Raw genomic sequence first — 25,623 nt, 5'->3', positions numbered from 1 at the left:
ACGTCCTGGGGCAGTGAATGGTGGTGAGAAATAGTCCTACAGTGTGGGCAGTAGGCACCAGCAGCACGGTCCAGCCTCAGCTCACCTGCCTCCCTCTTGGGTTCTGCCTGCTCATCTCAGGTGCTCCCCCTTCATCCTGTGGGGTAGATAGAGAAATCCTCAGTATGTAAACAAGAACCTCAGAATTCCGAGAGGGTAGCTAACTCACTTAGGAAAGCAGTGAAACTAGAAGACCTCGAGTCCTGGGAAGTCAGAGGGAAACGCTATTCTAAGTTAGCAGAGCCAAGGCTAGTGACACCATCTGAAACAGGACAGTGTGGCAACTGGGGCTCAGGAACTGGTGTTCCCTTTCACGCTGAAGCCTCGCTCGTTCCTGTGGACACTCAGAAGCAGCCCAGGTTATGACTGTCTTTTGGATCATTGAGAAAATTGTCACCCAGGTCATTGTTCTTGTTGGTGCAAATGAGGAACTGTTGAGAAACACATCAGTGGGAGAGCATCAGCCAGCACTGGGGCCACTTCTTGGGCTTGAATCCAGCCTGGGGTACCAGCTAGGTGATCTTGAGCCTCTGTGAGCCTCAGTTTCCTTTATCTGTGGTGGAAATGTGATGGATCCCACATCAATGGGTAGTTGGGAGACTCAAGCCTTTAATCATTGCCATTAGCATCTTCTTCTCTTGAGGAAACCGGTTGACTAAGCTGGTTAGAACCCCCACCCCCCAAATTCCAGACAGTTTCTGTCCTGTCCTCTGGTGGCTGCTTCTCCAGTTCTGGATGCCACAAGCATCTTGTTACCCTGCCCCAGGGAGGCAAATGTACCTACCCTTCCTTTGCAGAGAGTGGGCCTCTGCAGTCCATACAGTTAGTGCAGCAGCAGGCGGAAGCCAGTGCTGACAAAGGCTTCCTTATCCCCTTCTTGTGCACACACGCCTATTTTTATGGGACTGGCTGGCTGGCAGGCAGCTCTCATCCTGCGTGGGACCCTTGGGCTTCCATGCTTGGCTCGGCTGAAGGGGTCCCAGCCTCAGCCTGGTACTGGTTCCAGAAAACCAGAGCGTCAACAGGAAATAGTTACTAGGCTTGGCCTCTACAATTAAGCAGTTCTGGGATCTAGTACTAATTTGGTACTTTCTGTCTGTGTCATTTGAGCAAATTCTTACGTTCTGGGCTTGCTGGTCAGAAATAGTAGTGCCTGCCCCATAGCTCTGCTGAGGCTAAATGAGAAAGGCAGAGACTTGCTGATAGTTCTGCCTTTTGGTGGCAGTCGTGGCTAGAGGGCACACTGTCATCTCCGCCTCCCTGACATGGCAGTGCGTGCAGTAAGTAAGCAGGGAGCTTTTTAGGTTAGACCCAGCAGGGCTCCGTTCCTCTTTGGGAGCCTCTTGCCTCTCCCTTCCCAGGGTTTGTCTGCATTACTGTGGGTCTTAGAGGGGCCAGAGGTTAGAGTGGGCGAGTGGTCTGTCTGAGATCACACAGGAGATAGAGAAGCTGGCAGTAAACTGCAGCTCTTGCTTCCTACGCTTCCTGTTTGTTTCCAAGCAGGATAGAAAACCAGAACCCTGCTTTTTAGGCAGCATGGCTGGAGACTGTGACTCTTGAGTCAGAAAGACCGGGCAGAGGACCAGGTCAAAACTCCTTACCTCTCCAGCCTGTGATGGCACACGCCTTTGATCCTAGTGCTCAGGAGGCAGAAGCAAGGGGATCTATTTGAGTTCGAGACCAGCCTGGTCTACAGAGTGAGTTCCAGGGCAACCAGGGCTGTTACACAGAGAAACCCTGTCTTCTGTCTTCTGTGTCTATCCCGGCTTTGCCATCGCTTTCCTTCATGACCTTGGCCCAGTCCTTGTTCCTTTTTGGGCTTAATTTGCATCCTTGGAGCAGAGGTTAGGTTGGCCATCTCTGCATTTCCTGATGTTTCTTGCTGTTTTTCTCTCCAAAGCTCTCAGGTCCTGGACCCTGCTGGCTTTTGGACCAAGACCTGTGGCCGCTTCTTTCTTCCTTTCTCTGCAGTGTCCTCTGCAGGGCAGCCTTCTCTGGGCATGCTCAACTCTCCTATCCGCTTAGCCCATTTGCTGCTCCTAGAGGCCTGGGTGACAAACTGCCCTCAATGTTGGTGGAGAAGGGACAGGGAACAGTCCTCCATGCATGTCCCCTGCCAACGTCTACCGCCAGTCACCCATACTTTAGCCACACCTGCCTACAGGCACTCTGCTGCCCGGGACTCAGGGATCCTTCATCTGTCCTAGAGAGTACGGCTTATACAAAGTCCTAGCTCATCCCCAGGTCTTGTGACCTGCAGGTTCCGTCCCTATAAGGAAGCTTTATGATTTTACAGGTTGCAAGGAGCTGGTTCCTTGGGGGCTGCAGCCTCCCTACGTGCCCTCTGTGACTCTTAGAGTTAGGCTTAGCCTGAAAAGCTGGCAGGGTGCGGGTGTTTGTGCCGTGCTGCCTGTGAGTGGGGCCCAGTTCTCCTGGCCTCTGGCTCCTCTGCTAGGCATATCCTGATGCTGGGGGGCTGTCTTAGGGCTGGAGGTGGGGTGCGCAGAGAGGGGGTGGCACCCTTAGCTGACTGTTTTCAGCTCTTTGGCCACCCAGAGTGACTCTTCCAGATGGAAATGGTTGAGCCCCACTCCTCAGATGAAGAACTGAGTTGAGGTTAAGTGCCCGGCATAAAGACCTTTCTAGTCAGCAGCAGGGGATTGTCCTCTTAACAAGGGAGCCTCCCTGATCTGCCACTGAATTGGGGTTGAAAGTCTGAGCTGACTCACTACCTGTCCTCCCAGATACCTCCCTTCTCAGCCAGCTTCCCCAGCCCCTGGCCTGTCCCCAGGCCCCAGAATGCTGGCCATCCAGCTTTAGAGTAGTTGTTCTGAGGGTAAGCTGCTTTATTGACCCTTGAGTCCTTGCCTCCCTAGGGCCTGGTGTGGAGCTGGCCTGAGTTTCAAAGGTGCCAGGTAATATAAGACCTCTGTCTGAGTAGAAGGTCCAACCCCTGTGCTTCCACACCCATGCCATGCTCCTGTTGAACACAAGTCAGGGCTAATGACAGTCATACCAGGCTGAGAGGAGGCCGAAACATGCGGGGCAGACATCCCTTCCCCCTCAGAACACTCAAGCCTCTTGGCATCCATCGTGAATGCTGTTTTCTACCCATGCTGTTTTCTACCCTGAAAGCAGAACATTTGTCTATGTGCAGTTCATGTTCTTCTTTCTTCCAGCTCCCCGAGCCATAAACATTGCAATATATATATATATATATATATATATATATATATATATATATATATGAGGCTTAGAAAGGCACAGGCTTGTTCAAAGCACCCAGTGTGTAGGTACTGGAACCAGTTTCCTGATCACTAGTATGGGTCTGGCTCTGACCCTTTCTCCCTCTGATTGTAGGTTTCTAGTCTCTCAATGCATGTGGACATTGGGGCATGGGCTCTCCCCACACTGCTGGTGTCACAGAGGGGCCACTGCTGGTCTCTCTGGAGCCTAGACTTCTTGAGTGCAGCCAGACAGCTCTCCCATGTTCCAAGGTGCTGAGCCCGGGTAGTTGGAGCCCTGCAGCTTGTCTTGACTTAGTGGGTTAATTAAAACCCTGCTCACAAAAGAAGTTTTGTTTTGTTTTTCAAGACAGGGTTTCTCTGTAGCTTTGGAGCCTGTTCTGGAACTAGCTTTTGTAGACCAGGTTGGTCTTGAACTCACAGAGATCCGCCTGCCTCTGCCTCCTGAGTGCTGGGATTAAAGGCGTGCGCCCCACCGTCCAGCAAAAGAAAATTTTGATGTAATACCACATCTAGGCCTGGGTGAACACTGGATGGGGGTCAGCACTCATAATATGATTGTTGTCTGACTGCCACCTATGTTATTCTGGGTGAATCTGTGGACTCTGAAGTTTGTCTGTCTTCATCTGCTATCCACTGCCTGGCTTCTTATGAGACCATCCAACAACTTTCTCTAGTCTTTGCTGTCCTTTGTTCCCAATAGAAATATTCTACCTGTACCAGCACTCCATTCTGCCTCGGCAGGTGCCTGTCTAGTAAAGACCAATTCTGCTAGAGTTCAGTGTGTAGGACCAGTTGCTGGACAGGACACGGCAGTCTGGTTCTTGTGTGATCATATAGGCTCAGGTTTGGTTCTTGTCATCATGTGTCAGGCCCTGGGCTTGGTGCTGGAAAATCAAAGGTAGAAGGATGTGATCTGTCCTTGCTTGGAGTACGAAACTTGCTTATGGTCCCCAGGGGAAATGAATCAGTCTTCAGACTCTCAACAGAGGCCTCTGTGTCTGTCTCCGAAGGGCTTCCCAGGGACAAGGTGACCCACCCTGGCAGTGCATTCATATCTGTGGTCTGACGTGATTTTGGGAATCACCTGGAACAGTGATAAAGCAAGAGATAAGCGTTCGTAGGTCAGTCATCAGTTGTAGACTGACTGGGTGCCAGGCACTAGTCATGCAGCTCACGTTCCGGGGCAAGGGACCTGCTGGTAAGCACATATGCTGTCACAGTGATGGGCACCACCAACATAGCATGAGATTGGAGGAGGTGGAGGGACCTAAAGGGAAGCAGAGAAAATGCTGTCCATCCTCCTGTGGACTCACTGTGTAGACCAGGCTGGCCTCACATTCAGAGATTCAACTTTCTCTGCCTCCCAAGTGCTAGGATTAAAAGGATGCACCCCCTGGCATTGGTATCTTCCTTTGAAAGTCTGCCATTCTTTTGTTTGTTTGGTTTGACTTTTTGAGACAGGGTCTTAATATGTAGTCCTGGCTGGCCTGGAAATTACTATGTAGACCAGGCTGGCTTCAAACTCAGAGATCCAGCTGCCTCTGCTTCCTGAGTGCTGGGATTAAAGGTGTGAGACACCCTGCCCGCCTTACTTTTTAAAGGTGGCTCCCCCTTGGCTGGCATAGGAAGAGCCCCGGGAACTGCAGAGGATGGAGGAGACTGATGGGTACTGCTGCAGTGGCCCCAGCAATCTGGAGACTTGGACCAGTTGTTAGCAGAGGAGTCAGTGAAGGGGTTTAAAAGGAAGAGCCAGTAGCCTCTGGCTGTGGTGGGATGGGGGCATGAAGGCACAGAGGAGTCAGGGTGAGTCTAAAGATAGGCATGAACAACCGAAGGAGAAGCTGGGGCAGGGAGTTGCCTGTCAGGAGCAGCCCAGCTCCTGCCTCCTTGCCGCTCGTAGATCCACCTGTGCATCTGATTGCATTCCTGCAGAGCCTCCCCTTCAGCTCTGCCTTCTCAACATCCTACCTCACTGATGCCGCCACTGCCTCCTCCTGCCTTCTTCCTTTTCCTCCTCTTTCTCTTCCTTCTTTTCTTCTCCCCATCTCCTCTTTTTAGGGTACTATAGATTAAGCTCACAGTCCTACATAACGTGGGGAAGTGTTTACCATTGAGCTATGTCCTCAGGCCATTTTTAATTTTTTATTTTGCTAGTATCTCCAGAAGTTGTCCAGGGTAGCCTTGGATTTGCTCTGTAGCCCAGGCATGCCCAGCTTGCCTTAGCTCCTCGAGCACAAACCTGCGCCAGCTCCCGCTGATATCTTTACAACCCTCTGAGAGGTTACCAGTGTGCTCAGGTTGGGAGGTGGCTAGCTATCTCCCAGCGGATAGGTACCCATTCTCTATCACAGAAGACACATAGACATAAATCCCATTCGCAAACGGAGCTGTGAGGGACAGAGGGCCCGTTGCCTCCCGGGGGCTGCTGTTCTCTCTCCCTGACCAAGCTGGCAGCACCCGAGCCTGGTTCCTTGTAACCCCCTGCCCTCCCGTGGCAGCTGAAAATGGGGCACTGTGACTCGCTTTCTGCAGGGGAGTTTTCCTGGGCGTTGCAGGTTTCTCTTTGTGCTTCTTGCTGTTCTTTTCTGCCACCGCGCCACATCTGTGCACAGGTGCAAGTTCTAGGTAACGGGTCACGCGCAATGCGTTGAACTCTGATGCTTCTGAATTAGGCAGGCCTTGGGCTCAGAGGGTTGCTTAAGAACCACGGGTATTTATTGTACTCAACTTCAGTTCTGTCTTGTGTCTGCATTTTGCAGACTGTATCTTACCCTTCCAAAAAGAAAGGAAAATCTAGCATTCTCACAGCTCTAAAATTTCTAAAGCGAGAGAAGCGATGAAAGTTTCTGAAACACGATAGCATTGTTTGTGCATAGGCCCTGCCACACCTCAGATAATGAGGCACGGTAGCATGTGCAGCTACCACTACCGCTGCAGTCCTTAGAACAGCCCCCAGGACGGGACAGGACAGCAACGGAGTGGGCGTGAGAACAAGAGCTCAGCCGGTCAGCCACACACCAGGGCCGGCAGGGGGAAGGAAGACAGAATGACTTGACAGTGGCTCGCTTCCAGGTTTCTTGTGAGCTCCTGCATTCTGTTTTCACCTCCTTCTCACTCCAAGGGTGAAAGCTGGGGAGCCAAGAAGGGCTTCCACTGCCCGGGATGTCATTTAGATTTTTCCAATGCCAGTGGTGCCATGGGGTGAAGGGACATGAAACCAGACACTAAGGCTGCCAGGTGATTATTGCCAACAACACAGGCAGGCTAGGCCTGTTCGGGGCTCAGGTAGAGATGACCGGAGTATAAGAAGCCTCATTTCACCCTAATGCCAGTGTAGGGAATGGCTCTGTTATGATGGTGCAGGCACAGCCATATCTGCAGTAAGGGGGCTCCACGGCACAGGGTAGGAAAGGAGAACCAGGGTGCCCCAAACACTCTGTAAGCTTGGCCGTGTGTCCTGGGCAAGTAAGTGGGCATTTGTTTGCTACGGAGTCTGGCGTTGTGTTCCAGTCTGATTTAGAACTTACCATGGAGCCCAGACCGGCCCCAATTTCATGCCTCCAAAGTGATGGGTCACAGGCATGCTCCATCACACCCATTCTCTCTCTTTTGGGTGTGTGTGGTTTTTTCAAGACGGGGTTTCTCTATGTAGTCCAGGCTAGCCTCGAACTCGCAGAGATCCCACTGCCTCTTCCTCCTGAGTGCTGGAATTAAAGACATACACCACCACTGCCTAACTCACACCCAATCTCTTTATGATCTGAAAGAAAATTTTAACTTTTTTTCTGTGTGTCATGGTGCATGTATAGAGGTTAAAGGACAGCGTTGGGGAGTTGGTTTTCCCCTCCCACTTTGTTGATGCCAGGGATGGAGCTTGGGTAGTTGTTGGGCTTCGCAGCAAGTGACAGCCTGCTGAGCCATGCTGGCAGCCAGCCTGGTCTCTAAATGAGGGTAATAACTGCACAACTGCTTTAGGGCTGAGACAGCTGGGTGAGGTTTTACATCAAAGTCCACTGAGGACAGTTAATGACTTGTACATAGTTTTATCTATTTGTGTGTGGGTATGTGGACGTGAGTGCGGTACCTGAGGAGGCCAGAAGGATTTTCTGGGAGCTGGGATTAAGGTTCTTATTGTGTAGCCCCGGCTGTCCTGGGACACACTCTGGTTTACACAGACTGGCCTCAAACTCAGAGATCCGCCTGCCTCTGCTTCCCAAGTGCTGGGGTTAAAGGTATGCTCCTCCACACCTGATCGGTTGTTTTGTTTTGTTTCTATTAAATATTTATTTTATGTTTGTGTGAGTGTGCCTGGATGTACGTATGTTCACTATGTGCACGCAGGTGCCTGCAGCTGCCAGAAGAGGATACTGGACTCTTTGGAGCTGGAATTTCAGGTGTTTATGAGTTACCTGGTGTGGATGCTGGGAACTGAACTTGGGTCCTCTGCAAGGGCAGCAAGTGTTCTTAACTCATTTCTCTAGCCCCTTAAACATAATTTTAACACTTAAATTTGTGTTTTAACTAACATATGAAAAATGCGACTCCGGAGAGCATTTGCATAGCATTCTAGAAGGCCCTGAAGTCTGTCTATCCTCAGCATTTGAAAATAAAACAAAACAAAACTGGAGAAGCAGAAAAGTTTGAGGGTCTCCAAAGTCAACTTTGCTATGGCGGGCTGGGCTGGGGGTATAGAAAAGAAGAGACTCAGCTGGGCCGTGGTAGCCCACGCCTTTAATCCCAGCACTCAGGAGGCAGAGGCAGGAGGATGTCTGAGTTTGAGGCCAGAGAAACCAAAAAAAAAAAAAAAGAAAAAAGAAAAAAAGGAAAGAAAGAAAAAAGAAAAGAGGAGACGAAGGGAGCCAATTGCCTTCTAAAAGCACTTAGTGCTGGCAAAAGTACATAGTACTAGCAAATATTTTCGAATTAACATGAGTTTACTTAAAATCAAAGCAAGCCCTGGGGTGGGTGGTGATTGGTAGTGGCACACGCCTTTAATCTCAGTACTCGAGAGGCAGAGGCAGGCAGATCTCTGTGAGTTTGAGGCCAACCTGGTCTATATAGTTAACTCTAGGACTGCCAGGGCTACACAGAGAAACCCTGTCTCAAAAAACCAAAAATAAAATCAAATCACCAGAACAGTCCGTGTCTGTTTTGAGAAAACGGAAAGAAATCAATGTGCATCACATGGTCCCCTGCTAGCGGACTAGCGCTGAGACTCAGGACCCCAGATCCCACTGGCCTGCCCCACACAGCCCTGGTCCCTTCCAGGTAGCGGCCCCGCTGTCTGCTGGAGCCCTCCTCTCCTGCCGCTGCTCTGACTGCCAGTTCTGTCTCTGTCAACACTGTTTACTGCTGTCCTGGTCCCTGTCCTTCCCTTCACCCTGCGTGAGTCAGCATCTGCCTCGCTGCGCTGCGGGGGAGGGGGATTCATTGACTGTGGCTTTCTGGAGCGCTCTGGTGACTGGAGGCCCTGGGACACCAGACCTACTGCTGCTTAGAGCAGGGAGGAGGGGATTTGAGGGGTTTGAGGCCATTGAAATGGTTCTCTGAGCCACAGGGTGAAGGCTGATGGCAGCAGGACTTGGCTGCAGTCCATACAGATGGGGGAGCCCCTCTGTGTGTCTCAGGCCTGTGTGCCAGCGTCTTTTCCAGTGTCCGGCCTCAGAGACTCAGAGGTCGTTGCTCTCTGCGCATGTGTCCACTCCCTCCTCCCCTTCTTTGACAGGGATCTGATGACTTTTAGGAGGCTCCCATTGTCCCCTGAACCCCATCTTCCCGAGTGTCATCCTTTCAGGTCTGGGCTGTGCTTGGGGTGCCAGCGCTGATGTGGATGTCCAGCACACGTTCAGTCTGGAGGAGCAGCTGAGTCGGAGTGTGCACGGAGGGTTTCCTAGAGGAGGCGATGCCTAACTGGGTTTTGGGAAGTGGGTAGAAGTTCAAGATGAAGAGTTCCTCATAGCCGGGCGGTGGTGGCGCACGCCTTTAATCCCAGCACTCGGGAGGCAGAGGCAGGCGGATCTCTGTGAGTTCGAGGCCAGCCTGGTCTACAAGAGCTAGTTCCAGGACAGGAACCAAAAGCTACGGAGAAACCCTGTCTCGAGAAAAAAAAAAAAAAAAAAAAAAAAGAGTTCCTCATTGTGTACACAGAAGCAGGGTTAGGAAACTTCTGGCAACGGGGAAGAGGGGTTGGTGGAGGTAGAAGAATGAAGACAAGAAAAAAACAAAGCTCACCCCCTCCTCCCGCCCCTAGACAGGGTTTCTCTGTGTAACAGCCTTAGCTGACTTAGAACTTACTCTCTAGACCAGGCTGGCCTTGAGCAGCCTCTCCTGGAGCTGACTGACTCCCAGCTTCAGCACTGGGCTCTTCAGGCTGTTGGCCCCCTCCCACTTGCTGTGGCCCGTCTCCCTGTTCTTTTACCAGCCCCTCTGCCGCATCACAGGTGCTTCTGGGCCCAGCCCCTGACTCTGACAGAAAAAGGCCCATCTGTGGTGAGCTCCGTGAGTGGAAAGCCTGGAAGACACCGGGCTCAGGGTTATTAGCACGCGGGTCCAGACCCGGAACTGCTTCTTGCTCCCTGACTCAGCCTTCTTTTCCTGGCCCAGACAGCTCAGCATCGCTGTTGTTTTCAGGTAGATTTTTAGCTGCTTTATTATGTAGTCTTGATATTTCTAGGGGTGGGACCTGCTAGGAATAATTCGTAAGATGAGCCTCTCTGCCAACGCAAATAATTTCAATCAGACAAAATTAGACCCAATAAAAGTTTCTCACGTTTAATGCAGCGCTCCCAGGTGGCCAGGAGCATGGCAAGGGGAAGAGAGCAGGGGAGACCATGCAAAACCCGAGACCATGTGTTTCTTTTCTGGGCAGCTGCCTAAATAGCCTGTGGGAGTGGTCCTTACCCTCCTTGAGGAGAGGTCACTGCTTGGCGGGCTTCCCCCCCCCCCCCCAGGTGGAGATGGAGTCCGTACCAACGCAGCTCCCAGGGGGAGGGGTCTTGAATGGAGCTTCCTGCTCCAAGGATGGGTGCCAGGGGCTGGGGTGACTCTTTCAATCAATCATCCCAGACTGCTTGATATAGGGGTGTCAGGAGGCTGGGGTCTCACTTTTGACCAAACAGGACCCTGTGTGTCCTCCCTTCCCCTTACAACCTAGAAAGACTCTGATGTATGGATTGAAACAGACAGCTGCTGTGTGGAAAGGCTAGGGAGAGGCACAGAGAGACCGACTTTTCTGGGCACGGGGATGGTTCCTACCCAGGTACTGGGAGCAGATTTATTTCTGACTGTTTATGTGGGGGAGGCATATGGCAGACTTGAATTCTTCTGTTGATCCTGACAGGCTTAGGTTTCGTGGAGCTCAAAGAACTGGCAATTAGGAGACCTGGATTCTAATTATGGCAGCCCTTCCCAGTTATACAGCCCTGGTCAAGTCACCCTGCTTCTCTGACCCTTTTCCTTATCCATCAAATGAGGATCAGGCTGTGCTATGGAATGAGAAGAGCGATGTGAAGACCCCAGCCCTGCCCCTCACATCGGCATCTGAGTGTGTCTCTAAATGTGCCCTTTCTCTGTGCTGGACAACCATTGTCATGTGGCTTGGGGTCACGGGGAGTCTCCCCTCCCCCACACTCTCTCTTTTTCTCATGTGGTTCTGGAGATCAGACCCAGGGCTTTGTTCATCCTAGACAAGCTGGAATCCTAAGCTATTCCCTCCAGCCTTTAGTTTACATTGTTTGTTTGTTTGTTTTAGAGACAGGGTTTCTCTGTGTAGCCCTGACTGCCCTGGAACTTGCTGTGTAGACCAGGCTGTCCTCAGACTCAGAGATCCACGTCCCTCTGCTGGGGTTAGAGAGATGTGCCGCCATGCTCCTCTCTGCTCTTTTTCTTTTTCTTACATATTTTATTTTTAAGTGTGTGCGTGCATGTATGTGCACTTGCCCTGGGAGGCCAGAAGAGGGCATCAGATCGTTTGGGGGTGGGGTTATAAGAGGTTGTGAGTCACCCAACACAGGTGCTGAGGACAGAACTCAGGTCTCCTGCATGAGCATTAACCATTGTGGTCTCTCTAGCTCTTTCTATTTATTTATTCTTTGTTGTTGTTGCAGTGTCTGGACTGACTCCGTTAGCCTCCCTCATGCTGGGCAAAAACTTGACCCCTGAGCTGCACTCTAAATCTTCCTGTTTTATTTCTTATTCTCAGACATGCTCTCATTAAGTTGCTGAGGAGGGCCTAGAACTTGCTGTGTAGTCCATACAGTCCTTGAACTTGGGATCCGTCTGCATAGCCTCTAGAAGGGCCCAGGTCACGAGGTTTTTAGGGGAGACAGACTCTGCTCCTTACGCATTTTTTTGTTGAGCCTTCAAAAGCCCAGCCTGGTAGCCCTGCACCGGGACACCATCTTCTCTTCCCCTTTAACACTGCTTGGCGTTAAGAACTGAGAGTCCCTTCTGCCTTCCTCTTTCCATGCTTAACATCTGACAATTGCATCTCAATCACGAGTAGTTAATGTTTGCTCTGTGCTAGAAGCCAGGGACTTGGGTGGCTCTTAGAAGTTCCCACCCACACAAAGAATAAATAAAAAAAAAAAAAAAAGAACTTTCCAGCCTTGGTAACTTTCAGCCCAGCAGTGGGGCGGTACATACACAGCAGTTGGGGGTGTATGTGTACAGCAATGGGGGGTACATGCACAACAGTTGGGGGTGTATGTGTACAGCAATGGGGGGGTACATGCACAGCAGTTGGGGGTGTATGTGTACAGCAGTGGGGGGGTACATGCACAGCAGTGGGGTGTATGTGTACAGCAATGGGGGGGTACATGCACAGCAGTGGGGTGTATGTGTACAGCAGTGGGGGGTACATGCACAGCAGTGGGGTGTATGTGTACAGCAGTGGGGGGTACATGCACAGCAGTGGGGTGTATGTGTACAGCAATGGGGGGTACATGCACAGCAGTGGGGTGTATGTGTACAGCAATGGGGGGTACATGCACAGCAGTTGGGGGTGTATGTGTACAGCAGTGGGGGGTACATGCACAGCAGTGGGGTGTATGTGTACAGCAATGGGGGGTACATGCACAGCAGTGGGGTGTATGTGTACAGCAATGGGGGGGTACATGCACAGCAGTTGGGGGTGTATGTGTACAGCAATGGGGGGTACATGCACAGCAGTGGGGTGTATGTGTCCAGCAATGGGGGGTTCATGCACAGCAGTGGGTCATGATAATGTATTTATATTATACTCAGCTGAAGGAAGTTTTACTTTAAATTTATTTATCGCTATTGTATGTGTGTGCATGATGTGGGCCCATGAAAGAACACACACGCAACAGTGCCCACGTAGGGGTCAGAAGACTACTTTGTGTAATCAATTGGTTCTCTCCTTCCACTTTTTTGTTGTTTTGTTTTTTTGTTTTGTGAGACAGGGCTTTTCCGCATAGCCCTGACTGTTCTGGAACTCACTCTGTAGACCAGGCTGGCCTCGAACTCACAGAGATCTGCCTGTCTCTGACTCCCAAGTGCTGGGATCAAAGGTGTGCACCACCACTGCTCAGCTCTCCTTCCACTTTTACTTGGGTTCCAGGAGTCAGAACTCAGGTCACCAGGCTTTGTACGATGGGAACTTTACCCACTGAACCATCTTGTTGGCCCTGGATGAAAACGCTAATGGAGTAGTTGTCACATTGTACGTCGGCCACCAGCATCGTTTGTGCTTTCTCTCCTCCTCTTTGAGATTCCCTCTCAGTTGCATAGGCAGGCTTCAAACTCATGGTCCCCCTGCCTCAGTATCTCAAGTAGGTAGGATTAAAGGAATGCACTCCCATACCTGGCATTTTTACCTTTATTGTCTCCTCTAATTCATCTGCTTCTACCCACTGGCATTGCTAGAGGTGGGCAGATTGAGGACAGGAGCCGTAAAGTAACTTGACAAGGCCATATGCTGGTTAGTTACTGTGTCTTGGTTGGGACCTAACTTTTGCTAGCTCTGGAAACACAGCGTGGGTAGGCACTTCTACCTCCTGCACTTCTGTCTGGGATCCTGCTGAGGCAGTGGCTGATTCTGAGCTACTCTTGCTCCTCGGGTCCCACCGATGAGATCATAGTGAGAACCCATGTCTGACTAACTGCCACCTGTTGCCCTAAGAGCTGGCAGCAAAGGCCCTTCTGGCTAAGCTCGGTGCATGGTTCCTGGGACGGTGCCTTCAAGAGGACCGTGAGAGAGGAACCGCGTGAAGGCCTCCCTGGGGAAGAAGGGCTCATGGAAAAAATGGCTGCCTCTGGTCTTTCGGGAACAGCTCTGGGCCTCTTTAGTCCTGGGTGGGTCCTCTGAGAAACCAGCGAGGAAGGAAGCCAGAGGGAATGGTGTGGGTGACTGAGAGCAGACTCCGGGCCTGGATTCTTACCCAGTTATTGCTTTTGTAGATTTAAGCCAAGTTGCTTAATTAACCTTTCTACGCCTCAGTTTTCTCATCTAAAATTGTGTCCTCTCGAAGTCATGGTGAGGAGCGAATGAGATCAAAATGGCTAGCACACATCGTAACCTGTAGAGTCACTGTAGCTTCCGTGTGAGGCCCTGTCTCTCATTGCTGTGGTTGAGAACAGCTGCTGGGGCATTGATGAGGGACGTAAAGAAATGGAATCACTGTGCATTGAAGAGAGAAGTCCCTTGGGCACCAGCTGAACTGCAGCCCCAGAGTTGTCTTCAGGCCTGGATGCAGGATGGCAGAGCCCCCGATTTGCCGTCTGGTCCCTGGTGACCTGATACTGGGGGGCCTCAGAGACCCCTCGTCCCAGCCTCCTCCATCTCTTCCCAGGCCAGGCAGGCCTGTGACAAGCAGAACCAGGAACATGTGGTCACCCTAGGAACCGTGGGTGACATGGGACAGCCTTGCCTGCTCCACCGTGCCCACCCAAGCAGATGGAGGCAGCCTGAGATTGAGAATAAAATGTTTTTATGGTGAAGGGCGGAGCAGCTGCAGAGAGCCTGGAGAATCCAAATCCAAACTATTAGTCATTTCTGTCGGTGTGCATTGTGTGCGCATACATCGTGTGCACACATGGTCACACCAGCGCTCCAGCGGGAAGGAATGAACACCTCTCCACCCACAGCGCTTCTCACAGGGAGGCCAGCCTGCAGCTGCATTCATTGTGCAAGGCTAGGAATATGGAATTCCACACCTTCCTGCCACACAGCTCTGCGTGGACAGGATGCCTGGAGGAACGAGGGACACTGTGGGGCTTAAGGGGTCACTGCTTTTGCAGTGCACAGCTCTTGTGGAACTGGTTCTGTGGCCACTGACCATATCATGCTGTCTGAGATCCATTCTAGCTCCCTTGTCTCTAGATCTGTTTCTAACTCTGTCTGCCCTACCCGAATTCCATTGTAGCTAAGTCACTAGTGCTACAGTTTGAGCCCTGGAGGAGCCCTCGATATTGGCCCGTTGTCACCACGCCAGGGACCCCACTACAGGTGTCAGCCAGTTACCTGTGTTTCAGGACACTTGGGGGATACAGGGTGGGGACAGTTGGAGAGGGACAATCAAGGACAGACCACAAGCAAGCGAGCTGCTTTCCCCTAGGAGTCTCCTCCTCCTGAGGGACACCGCCCCTCCCCCGAGCATTTTCCAGTAATGTTCCACCCACTGCAGGCAAGAAGCCAAGGGTGAAGAGATCCTGTGGCCTGGACTCAGCCTAGAGGCCACTTAGGCCTGGAGCCCCCAGCAGAATACTAGGAAGCAGGACCAAACGGAAGACTGGGGGCAGATGAGAGGGGAAGGACGCCAGGGTCATGACTGCAGCCCGGGTCCCCTGGGAGCTGATTCAACAGAAGAAAGCATATTGTCCCCTGGTCAGGAGACCCCAAGCCCAGGCCTGAGCAGCCTGTGAGGGCACATCCTGCCTCTCAGAGCACCAGCTCCTCGTCTGTAGGGACACCCACTGTTCACCTGCCAGAGAGGACTCATTCCAGAGTAGCGTGGTCATCCCCATGAGCTTCTCACAAGCTCCCCAGGGCCCAGCAGAGCCAGCTCAGGGAAAATATTGACACTCCAGCAATGGCTGAGAACTCTTTTTTTTTTTTTAAATATTTATTTATTTATTATGTATATAATTTTCTGTCTGTGTGTATGCCTGAAGGCCAGAAGAGGGCGCCAGACCTCTTTACAGATGGTTGTGAGCCACCATGTGGTTGCTGGGAATCGAACTCGGGTCCTTTGGAAGAGCAGGCAATGCTCTTAACCACTGAGCCATCTCTCCAGCCCCGGCTGAGAACTCTTGACCACAGGCTCGAGACAGCTGTACTAGACAGAACCCTTCCTCGCACACCCAGACTTGTCTTCCGCTGCATGCAGCACTGCCCGGCTGTTCGCAGGACTGAGTGTGACCATGAACTTCCAGCACAGTGCTGGTTCTGGGACACCTTCAGGAGCAGCAAACATCCCCACGTTACTGCTCCTAGCTTGTCTCTCTCACACACCCTCTCCAGACAGGAGCTGTGGCTGCTCGTTCCTGGATCCCAGCTCTGTGGGTTGGTCTGATGAACACAGGACGAGAGGCATTTTCCCAGCCTTTCTGCTAGGTGAAGGTGGAAGCTATCTTCTGCTTACTGTGGGCTCTCTGTCTTCTTCTAAGACAACTGCTGTTGCTAACTCTATAGAGTAGACCCACAACATTCAAGGAAGGCCAGCTGACTGGAGCTGTACTCTTTTTTGGGGGGATGGTACTTTATAAAGCATTTATTTATGTGTGCTCATGGTGCCATAGCCTGCCTGTGGGGATCAGAGGACAACCTATAAGAGTTGGTTCTTGCCACTGTGTGGCACCCAGAAGATCAAACTCAGGTCATCAGGCTTGGCAGCAAGCACTTCTACCCACTGAGCCATCTCACCAGTCCTTAGAGCTGCACTCTTGATCTTGGAACACTGCTTTCTGTGCTTTCTGGCCCATTGTAAGAATCTAGTCCCCTGAACTCAGTTGTCTCATGTTCCTATGACTAAATACCCATTTAAAGAGAATTTGAAACTTTTTTGTTTTGTTTTGTTTTGAGACAGGGTTTCTCTGTAGCTTTGGTGCCTGTCCTGGAACTAGCTCTTGTAGACCAGCGTGGCCTCGAACTCACAGAGATCTGCCTGCTTCTGCCTCCCAAGTGCTGGGATTAAATGTGTGCATCACCACCACTTGGCTAGCCTATAGACATCTTTTCAGCGCACAAGGAGCATGTATGTACAAGGTAGCTTTGAGGTTTCCTTCCTGCCCTAAGACAGAGATGTGTTTTTCCCTAGTGTGTTTTCCGTGTCTCCTGGGAGCTTGTCATTGTATGGGGACTGTGGTGTACTAGTGTTCCTGGGTCAGTACTGAGCATAGAAGTGCCTTTGCTTTTGAGAGAAATGTCCTTCCTTCCCAAGGCTCTGGGAACGAAGAAGGCAAAGATCTGTCGAGGCAGGTCCTTGAGGATCACAGTCATTCTCAAGTCAGCACATACTGTGAAATTTACCAGCTCAGGAAGAGGAGGGAGCATCGTTCTTGAACAAAGGGCTCAGTCTCTTGACCGAGCTGGCTTTGGGGTCTGGTACCCAACATTGCATCTGGGTACCCAGGTCTTCCCCCACCTTCCTACTGCAGAACCAAACCGAAGAACTCATAGGGAACACGGCTCTGTACCCAGACCTATCATCCCCGCGGCCCGTGTATGGAGCCTCAGCATGGTCCACAACAAAGAATGGCATGCTGCTGACGGCCAGCACCGCTTGGGAATGGTTGCTGGGTGTCAGGATGGCTTGATGGGGAGGGAGGCTAGGAGAGCTACAATCTCAGAGTTAGGGAGCTGGCTGGGAGCGGGGCATCGGGAGCGGGACATCAGATCTGGGTTCTCTCGTGACTCTGCTACTGACTTGCTCCAACTTTGGGCGAGTCTCTTTACCTTTTCAGCCTATGCTGCCCTCTCTTTAGAGTGGGTGGGATTGCACTAAAGGCAGAGTAGGGTGGCAAAGAGGTTTTGCTTTGCTTGCCACAACTGATGGCTTTTGACCTCTTGGGACCTTTTCCTGATGTCTGGAAAAGCATGCCTCGGTTATGTCCACGGCCTCCTGCCTGCCAGTCTGGGATCGGAAATTTATGCATGTGCTCTGCCAGTTTGCAGACCCAGGCCTATTGTCCCCACGTTTCTCCTAGCGGTCTCTCTGCTGTCTCCACTTTAGCACCGTTCACTGCCGGCCTGTGATTTAGACACCTCCATGGCATGGAGCCCTCCCTGAGACAGAATCATTAAATAGTTCTTCCCTGGGTGGGGCAAAAGTCAGCCTCCCTGAACTTCTGCCTGAAAAGATGCCATGGGCTCAGGAATAGCTTGCTGCCTTGGGTACTTTGCACCTTGTTGTCAGTTTAATTTCTGTCTGCTAGAGGTATATAGAACTGCTGCTTTCTGACAGTCTAGGACAGTGACAGAGACAATTAATGAATGTTCTGTGAAATCATCGGATCCAGAGTGGCTCAGAAGGGAAAGGTGCTCGCTGCTAAGCCTGAGGACCTGAGTTCAATCCCCGGGACCCATATGATAGAAGGAAAGAACCAAGTCCCACAAATTGTCCTCTGATATCCACCCACGTGCCATGGTGCAGACTCACATATATATGCATGCATACACACACACATATAAAATAAATGTAAATTTGAAAAATAATTTATTTTATACCACAGCCCTGTGAAGCTGGTATTATCCCTTCCGTTTTACAGGCAAGGAAGCCGAGGCTCAGAGAGTTAAGAGAGCGGCCTTCTGAGACCAAGCCTGTGCACCTCTCGCCAGATGCTCTCCTGGTCCCCAGTCCTGTCCCCAACCTTCTGTTCTTCTGGCTCCCCTGAAAAGCCCACGGCCTCCCATTCTCTCGTCCTTCACAGGTTTCCATGTGATCCCCACCATCTCGAGTATCGTCCCGGAGAGCTGCCTGCTGATCGTAGTGGGGCTGCTGGTGGGGGGCCTGATCAAGGGCGTTGGCGAGACGCCCCCCTTCCTGCAGTCAAACGTCTTCTTCCTCTTCCTGCTGCCACCCATCATCCTGGATGCGGGCTACTTCCTGCCACTGCGGCAGTTCACGGAGAACCTGGGCACCATCCTGATCTTTGCTGTGGTGGGCACACTGTGGAATGCTTTCTTCCTGGGTGGCCTCCTGTACGCCGTGTGCCTGGTGGGCGGTGAGCAGATCAACAACATCGGCCTGCTGGACACCCTGCTCTTCGGCAGCATCATCTCGGCCGTGGACCCGGTAGCTGTGCTGGCTGTCTTCGAGGAGATCCATATCAACGAACTGCTGCACATCCTTGTCTTTGGAGAGTCCCTGCTCAATGACGCCGTCACTGTGGTGAGGGGTCAGGCCACACCACACGCACATGGGGCACAGGCAATGCCTAATCCTTCCACTGGTGATAATTTGGATGGCCATGTTTCTCCATGCTTGTGTGTCAGATAAGCAATGGAATGTGGATTCTCTCTCTTACTTCAGGACAACCTGAAGAGAGATGCGCTATTCTCATCTTAGAGAGCTAGAGACAGCCGTGGAAGTCAGACAACCTGCTAGAGTGTGGCAGAGCTAAGGTTTTAGGCAGTGAGCTTGATTTAGTCTGTTGCCCTGTAGGACCTGAGCTCTTGGCCCACTAGGTCATTTGCTCCTTGGCCAGCTTGCATTTTGTTGCTGTCTTGCCCAATTGCTGAACTGCTTTGTGCTTTCCTTTCTTCATAGCCCATTTAACCTCCAAGAAGCCTTTTAGCTCCAAGAATTGGTATGTGCAGGGTTTGGGCAAAGGAAATGAGGAGTCTGCTCCCCCCAAACCTCTAAAGCATCATAAGTGAATTTAGTAGGTCAGGATTGACTACTTTTTTTGTGTGACTTTAAGCAAGAGACTCCTCTTCTAGGCCTGTTTTCAAGTGACAGAGTAGTAGTGCTGTCTGCCACAGGCCAGGGGAGAGCTCTGTGGGCTTCCTCAGGAAGCAGGTGTGTGCACGCACATTAGTCCCCTCCAGAACTGGGCTCCTAAGAAAGGGTCTGTACACACAGGAAAACACAAACAACAGAGGTCCATGCCCAGTCCTGCTGGCACCGCACTCTGTCATCTCCAGCCCCTCTGGATGCAACAGAAAGTAGGAACAGAAGAGTGCTTCCTAGCCTTGTCCTCAACGTCTTCCCGTGCCCCTCACCACTTCTTATACAGCGGAGTCTAGCCTGATCATTCAGTTCTCCATCTTGGTCTCTTTAGCAGCAGCCCCTGCCAAGGGACACAAAAGCCTCAGCTCATGCAGGATGCACCAAAGTTAGTCTCTCATTTTCCTGGGATTCCTATAGGAATTCTCCCGAGCCATCTGCTGCTTTTTCTCATGGCGGAGTAGTGTGAGCTCAGGCCACATTGGGCGCCAAAATGTGGGCGTATCAAAGAGTTCCACAATAGCCTGGAATGAGTATAACAAAGGTTTATTTATTTGGGGATAAACTCACAGTAAGGGTAGCCATCTGTGGTCCCCTGTGTGCATGGAAGCTGGGAGCCGAATCCAGCAGAAAAAAGGGGTCATGCATGATTTTCATGTGCACTTCTAGTCCTGAGATCATGCCCAAAATGGGCCGATATCTAAAAGGCTATTGACTTAAGAAATTCCCACAATGGAATAATTCTTATTAATGTGTATCTGAAGCCAGTTGGTACCTGAGTTGAACCCTGCCCAGCTGAGTCTGGATAGGAATTCATGTTGACACTACTGGAAACAGTGATATACTTTCACTGAGTTGATAACTCAGATCTGGGTGTGTAGGATCTATGCCATCTCCTGACAGTAGTGACAGTGGTGACGATGTGGCCAGTGTTCAGAGGCTTCCAGTCTGAATGTAGCTTGCCTTATCTGGTTTGCATATCCATTGGGGTTTCTGTTGCTGTGATAAAATACCAGAGCAAAAGCATCTGAGGAGGAAAGGTTTGTTTGAGCCTACAGCCAGGTCAGGTCACATCCCATGACCGAGGGAAGTCAGGACAAGAACTCAGGGCAGGACCCTGGAGGTCGGGGCTGAAGCAGCAGCTGTGGAGGAACGCTGTTTATTGACTTGCTCAGTCTGCTTCCCTGTACAACCAGGACCACCTGCTCAGAGGTGGTACCATCCACAGTGAACTGTATCCTCCCTCGTCAGCCTTTTAATCAAAAAAATTCCCCATAGGATTGGCTCCAGGAAGTCTGGTTCTGCTGGAGACTCATTCTCCCAGCTGAAGGTCTTCTTCCCAGGTAACTCTAGCAAAGAACAGCCAGGCCATGGCATTCTGATCCAAGTGTTCCTGCATGAAGAAATGGAGGCAGTAGGAGGCTCCACCAGCTAATGCGTGAGATGCTAGAGTCACATGACCCCCACCGGCCTCCACCGTGTTCTCTCTCTACTTGTCACACTAATCATAGCCGCAGGCTAGAAAAGAGGACCTGGCCACTGTACTGTTCCAGTGGCCCGTGTGGCAGACACTGAGCGTCCCCAGACCAGGAGTGAGGTTAGCCTTGGGCAGAGCACACCTGCTGCTGAGGCCTCTCCTGTCCCCCAGGCAGGTGTGAAACACCTGCAGCACTGGGGCCCAGAGAGTGCCCAGCGTCTGCCCTTCCTGCCAGGCCCCTGTTGGACCTTTTCTAGGGAGCAGCACTGGGGCCCAGAGAGTGCCCAGCGTCTGCCCTTCCTGCCAGGCCCCTGTTGGACCTTTTCTAGGGCTTGGTACAGCTGTAAACACCATATTTCCAAGACAGTGATGCTGCACCCAAGCTGCCTGGCATCAGCTCTCTGTCCTTTCACCCTCTCCTGTCTGCCTCCCCTTCCTTCCAGGCCTGGAAACTCCCCATCTGGTTCCTGGCAGAGCTATCTAGGGCTGGATTTGAGTAGCCTGGGGAGCCGCCATGTTGGTCACTCAAAACAAAACCCATAGACTGAGGGAACAAGTTCTGGGCCTGGGCCTGCCCCTTGGTGGGCCCCCCGGCATGTTAATTGATATGCCTGAGCCTCACTGTAGCAAGGAGATAGGTATAAGGTATCCTTGGCCTGCATACCAATAGAGATAGTCGGTACGTGATGACCACTGCAGACTTTCCCATTGCCAGGCTGGGAAGCTGTGGAGGCCTCCAGCTCCACAGCGTCTGAGTTTGGCTGTTCCTTGGAACTACCCGGGCATCTTGTTTAAATTTTGGATTTGCCAGTCCCTCTTGGTGGATCCCAGGTTGCATACGACCTAGCCCGTGCACTTCCTTCCAGAGGTTAACGACAGGTCCTATCCTGGTTTGCTATTGGAACTGGCCTGCTTTATACAAGGTCAAGCAGTGAGATACGTAGACCTGGTGGCACCAGTGGCGGCGACAGCACAGGGAGTATTGTGCTGAGCACTCTATTAGCTTACTTCTATGACAGCCCTGTGACGTGGGCACTGCGCTTGCTCCCACCCCTTGGAAACTGAAGCACAGAAGATTGGGTTACCTGCGGTGTGTAAGAAGGATTGCCGCTTGGCTGCCCAGCTTTAGAGCTTGCATTCATGACCAGCAGGGTGGGCCGCAGGCCTCCAAAGAAGAAGGTCCCGGCCCCCAGGCCAAGGTTCTATACCTACTCAGCACTAGGGTTTCTCTGCTGCGTATAGGCTATGTTCATGGCTGTGGGCTGTGGAGGGTGGGATAAGCATGGGTGGGATAACCAGGGAGCCATGGGGCCAGGCCCTGCCCTCCTGCCCTCCTGCCCACCAGCCTGCCTGCCCTCTCCAGGTCCTCTATCACCTCTTTGAGGAGTTTGCCAGCTATGAGTATGTGGGCATCTCGGACATCTTCCTTGGCTTCCTGAGCTTCTTCGTAGTGTCCCTCGGCGGGGTGTTTGTGGGCGTGGTCTACGGGGTCATCGCAGCCTTCACCTCACGGTTCACCTCCCACATCCGGGTCATCGAGCCGCTCTTCGTATTCCTCTACAGCTACATGGCTTACCTGTCAGCCGAGCTCTTCCACCTGTCGGGAATCATGGCGTGAGTCGGGCACGACAGGTGATGGGCTGGGTAGGGGAAGCCACTTAGCATGACATCCCTACATCCGTGTGGTCACCAAGGAGCTCCCCAGCACCCGAACTCTGGACTCTAGACTTCGCTGGTATCCACTGGAATGATCCAGGTCGTTAGCGGATTGGGCTCTGGGGTTCAGGATTCTGAAGATTGCCTGAAAGCGGATGAAACAAAAAAACAACCTGTGTTGGCTAGGCTCAGTCACAGGAGGCAGAATCTCGTGCTTCCTGAAGTCTTAGGTCTCAGTCCTGCCACAGGCTCCCTAGAAAGGCCTTACCAGCATTTACCAAGCCTGAGTCGCAAAAGCCCTGAGGCCTCTGTTGAGTTTGCAGTGGTCCATGGGAAGAGTCAGTGAGGGACAAGGAGAACAGAAGTGCGAGGCCAGTCTAAACTGGGGGACTCTGGGTAGTGGGGACAAGCCTGCAGAGTTCCCCAGAGCAGTGGTTGTCAACCTGTGGGTGGTGACCCTTTCACAGGGGTCGCCCAGGGCCACTAGAAAACACAGATATTTTCATTATGATTCATAACACTAGCAAAATTACAGTTATGAAGTACATTGAAAATAATATTATGTTTGGGGGTCACCACAACGTGAGGAACTATAAAGTGTCGCAGCATTAGGAGGGTTGAGAACCACTACCCTAGTGGGACCCTGTGCCTTGGGAGCATCGCACATGGAGGGAGTGAACCCAAGAGACCACATTGGGCAGATGCGGTATGGCCTTGGAGACGAGGCCAAGGCTTTGGAGTTGAGTGGACTCACCTCAGTTAGACAAGTGGAGGTGACTTTATTTTCCCAAAAGTTCTGTCTCTTGTCTGAAAACGCAAGAATTCGCTGGCCCCGTGTATACTTAATGTGAGGGTCAAAGAGGCACAGTGGGTATCTGGTCCTTATGCGTTCCTAGTAGGCAGGTGGTTGGTCAGCCTGTCAGCAGTGGCGCAGCTCACCTCGAACCCTTTCCTTCTCTACCCCAAGCCTCATTGCCTCAGGAGTGGTGATGCGTCCCTACGTGGAAGCCAACATCTCCCACAAGTCCCACACCACCATCAAATACTTCCTGAAGATGTGGAGCAGCGTCAGCGAGACCCTCATCTTCATCTTCCTCGGGGTCTCCACTGTGGCTGGCTCCCACCAGTGGAACTGGACCTTCGTCATCAGCACCCTGCTCTTCTGCCTCATTGCCCGGGTCCTGGGTAAGGGCCAGACGCAGCCTGAGGGAGGATGTGTGACCGACTGTGTGACCGTGTGAGCACTGTGGAGGGGCTGTGATACAGTGTGAGGCCAGACCCAGGTCACGGGAGGCGTGTGTGTGTGTGTGTGTGTGTGTGTGTGTGTAACGGCAACTGTGTGGAGGAGACAGGCTGTGTGTGGTAAGGTACAGTACTAGCTGGGTTGTATCGTATGGTACAATATGTAGAAGAGGTGGTCTGTGGGTGTCCAGTACAGTGTATTGAGGGTGCTGGGCTGTTGGGTGTCTATAATATAGCATGTGGAGGGGCTGACTTGTGGGGCATGTCCAGTACAGTCTGTAGAGGAGCTAAAGTGTGGGTGTATCTATGACAGCGTATTGAGGGACCGAGATGTGGGGTATCTATGGTGTAGAGGGGCTAAGTTGTGGGGTCTACGACAGCGTGAGAGGCTGAGCTGTGGGTGTATAGTGTATGGAGAGGCCAGTTTGTGAGATGCGTATACTGCAGTGTGTTCCTGGCTGAATGGTTCCTGGCTGCTCCCATTTCTTCTCTGCGATGCTGACGTCATTTGAGACCACACGGGGAGAGACACCCTCCCCTTGTAGTTAGTATGGAGACGCTGGGGATGGTGTCACAGAGAGTCATAGTGAAGGGCTTTGCAACACTCCAACAGCCCAGTGGCTTTCTCAGGCCCTCAAAACCCAGCCTGTCGTAGCACATATGCCCAGAGCCACCAGGCTGGTGTCACCTGTGGTTCCATCCCCATATGCCAGATTGTCCTCACTTCAGTGGCTAGGCCACTGCTTCCTCTGTATCTTACTCCCTTTTCTCTGTGCTGAGAGCCAAGTCTGTGCTTCCCGTTACATTTGCGCGGAGCCCTGGCTGTGATGGTCTGTGTGTGTGCTTGTGGACACAGAGCCGTCTGTGTGATGGGGCGTGTGTGTGTGTGTGTGTGTGTGTGTGTGTGTGTGTGTGTGTGGACACAGAGCCGTCTGTGTGATGGTCTGTGTGTTGTTTGGGGTTTTCTTGTTTGAGATAAGGTCTTACTATGTAGACCAGGCTGGGCTAGAACTCTTGGAAATTCTTCTGCCCAGCCTCATGAGTACTGGGATTATAGGTGTAAGCTGCCTGTAAAGAGTTTTGTGGGGTTTTTATTGTTGGCAAGCAGGTTTTGTCTGTGTGTTTAGTGATGCTGGGGATCAAGCTGAGGACCCCAGGCATGTGGGGCAAAGCACCCTTCTGCGTCCCTCTCCTCACTGCCTGCATTGTGAAGTACACTTTATTACGGACAGTTCCCAATATATAGAAAAGGAGAGACAATTTCCCTGCTGCTCATCTGTTTTAATAAGTAACGATTCATTACCACTCTGTTGTCTCCTCATCCCTTGACCCATAGCCCCTGAAGGCCTCTGGGAGTTCTTACTCACTTCACTCAGAAGTGAGTGAGCTAAATGGGCTTAGTGAGAGGGGCTTCCTGGGCCACCTGACCTCTCCTCTGCCTGCTCCCTGGCAGGTGTGCTGGGCCTGACCTGGTTCATCAACAAGTTCCGCATTGTCAAGCTGACCCCCAAGGACCAGTTCATCATCGCTTATGGGGGCCTGCGAGGGGCCATCGCCTTCTCCCTGGGCTACCTCCTGGACAAGAAGCACTTCCCCATGTGTGACCTGTTCCTCACTGCCATCATCACGGTCATCTTTTTCACAGTCTTTGTGCAGGTGCTGGGCCTGGGATGGGCATGTCCCTGCCTTGGGGGCCCTGACTTTTCTGGTGGAAAGGGCTATGGGTACCCTGTAGCTAACTTGCCACATGACTTTGGGCAAGCCATCCTGCTTTGTGGCCTCAGCTCCCAGCTGTGGTAGTGAACGTTGTGAAATCAATGGTTAGTGTGTGAAGTGACCAGAGTATGCCCAGCTCTGTTGAGAGCCGCGGATGTCACATGCGTAGCTGGCAGGCCCGAGATCTGACTGTCCCAGCTCAGGGCAGGGCTGCGGTGGTTTCCTGGTTATTGTTTCTAGCATTGCAGAACAGGCAGCTGAACATCTCTCGAGCCGGGAAACCTGAGGCCTGGGCTCAGCCCAGTGTCCACTAGCTGTGTTTCTTGGGGAGGTACTC

The 25,623-nt window shown here is 51.9% G+C and overlaps 1 protein-coding gene across 1 annotated transcript in view; it reads left to right on the top strand.

Annotated features, from left to right (window-relative positions):
• The window catches only part of Slc9a1 (solute carrier family 9 member A1), a 59,326-nt gene that overhangs the window by 27,557 nt on the left and 6,146 nt on the right, over nucleotides 1–25,623 (top strand). The window contains exons 2-5 of the mRNA XM_041651807.1: nucleotides 18,177–18,637; nucleotides 22,036–22,286; nucleotides 23,296–23,513; nucleotides 25,024–25,226. Coding sequence (XP_041507741.1) covers nucleotides 18,177–18,637; nucleotides 22,036–22,286; nucleotides 23,296–23,513; nucleotides 25,024–25,226 — 1,133 coding nt within the window. The remainder of the gene's footprint in view (nucleotides 1–18,176; nucleotides 18,638–22,035; nucleotides 22,287–23,295; nucleotides 23,514–25,023; nucleotides 25,227–25,623) is intronic.

This window comes from Microtus oregoni, unplaced genomic scaffold (genome assembly GCF_018167655.1).
Source record: "Microtus oregoni isolate MIOR12 unplaced genomic scaffold, Mior012 000005F_ref0000423, whole genome shotgun sequence".
Classification (NCBI taxonomy): Eukaryota; Metazoa; Chordata; class Mammalia; order Rodentia; family Cricetidae; genus Microtus; species Microtus oregoni.
This window is presented reverse-complemented; position numbering and strand designations above follow the sequence as displayed.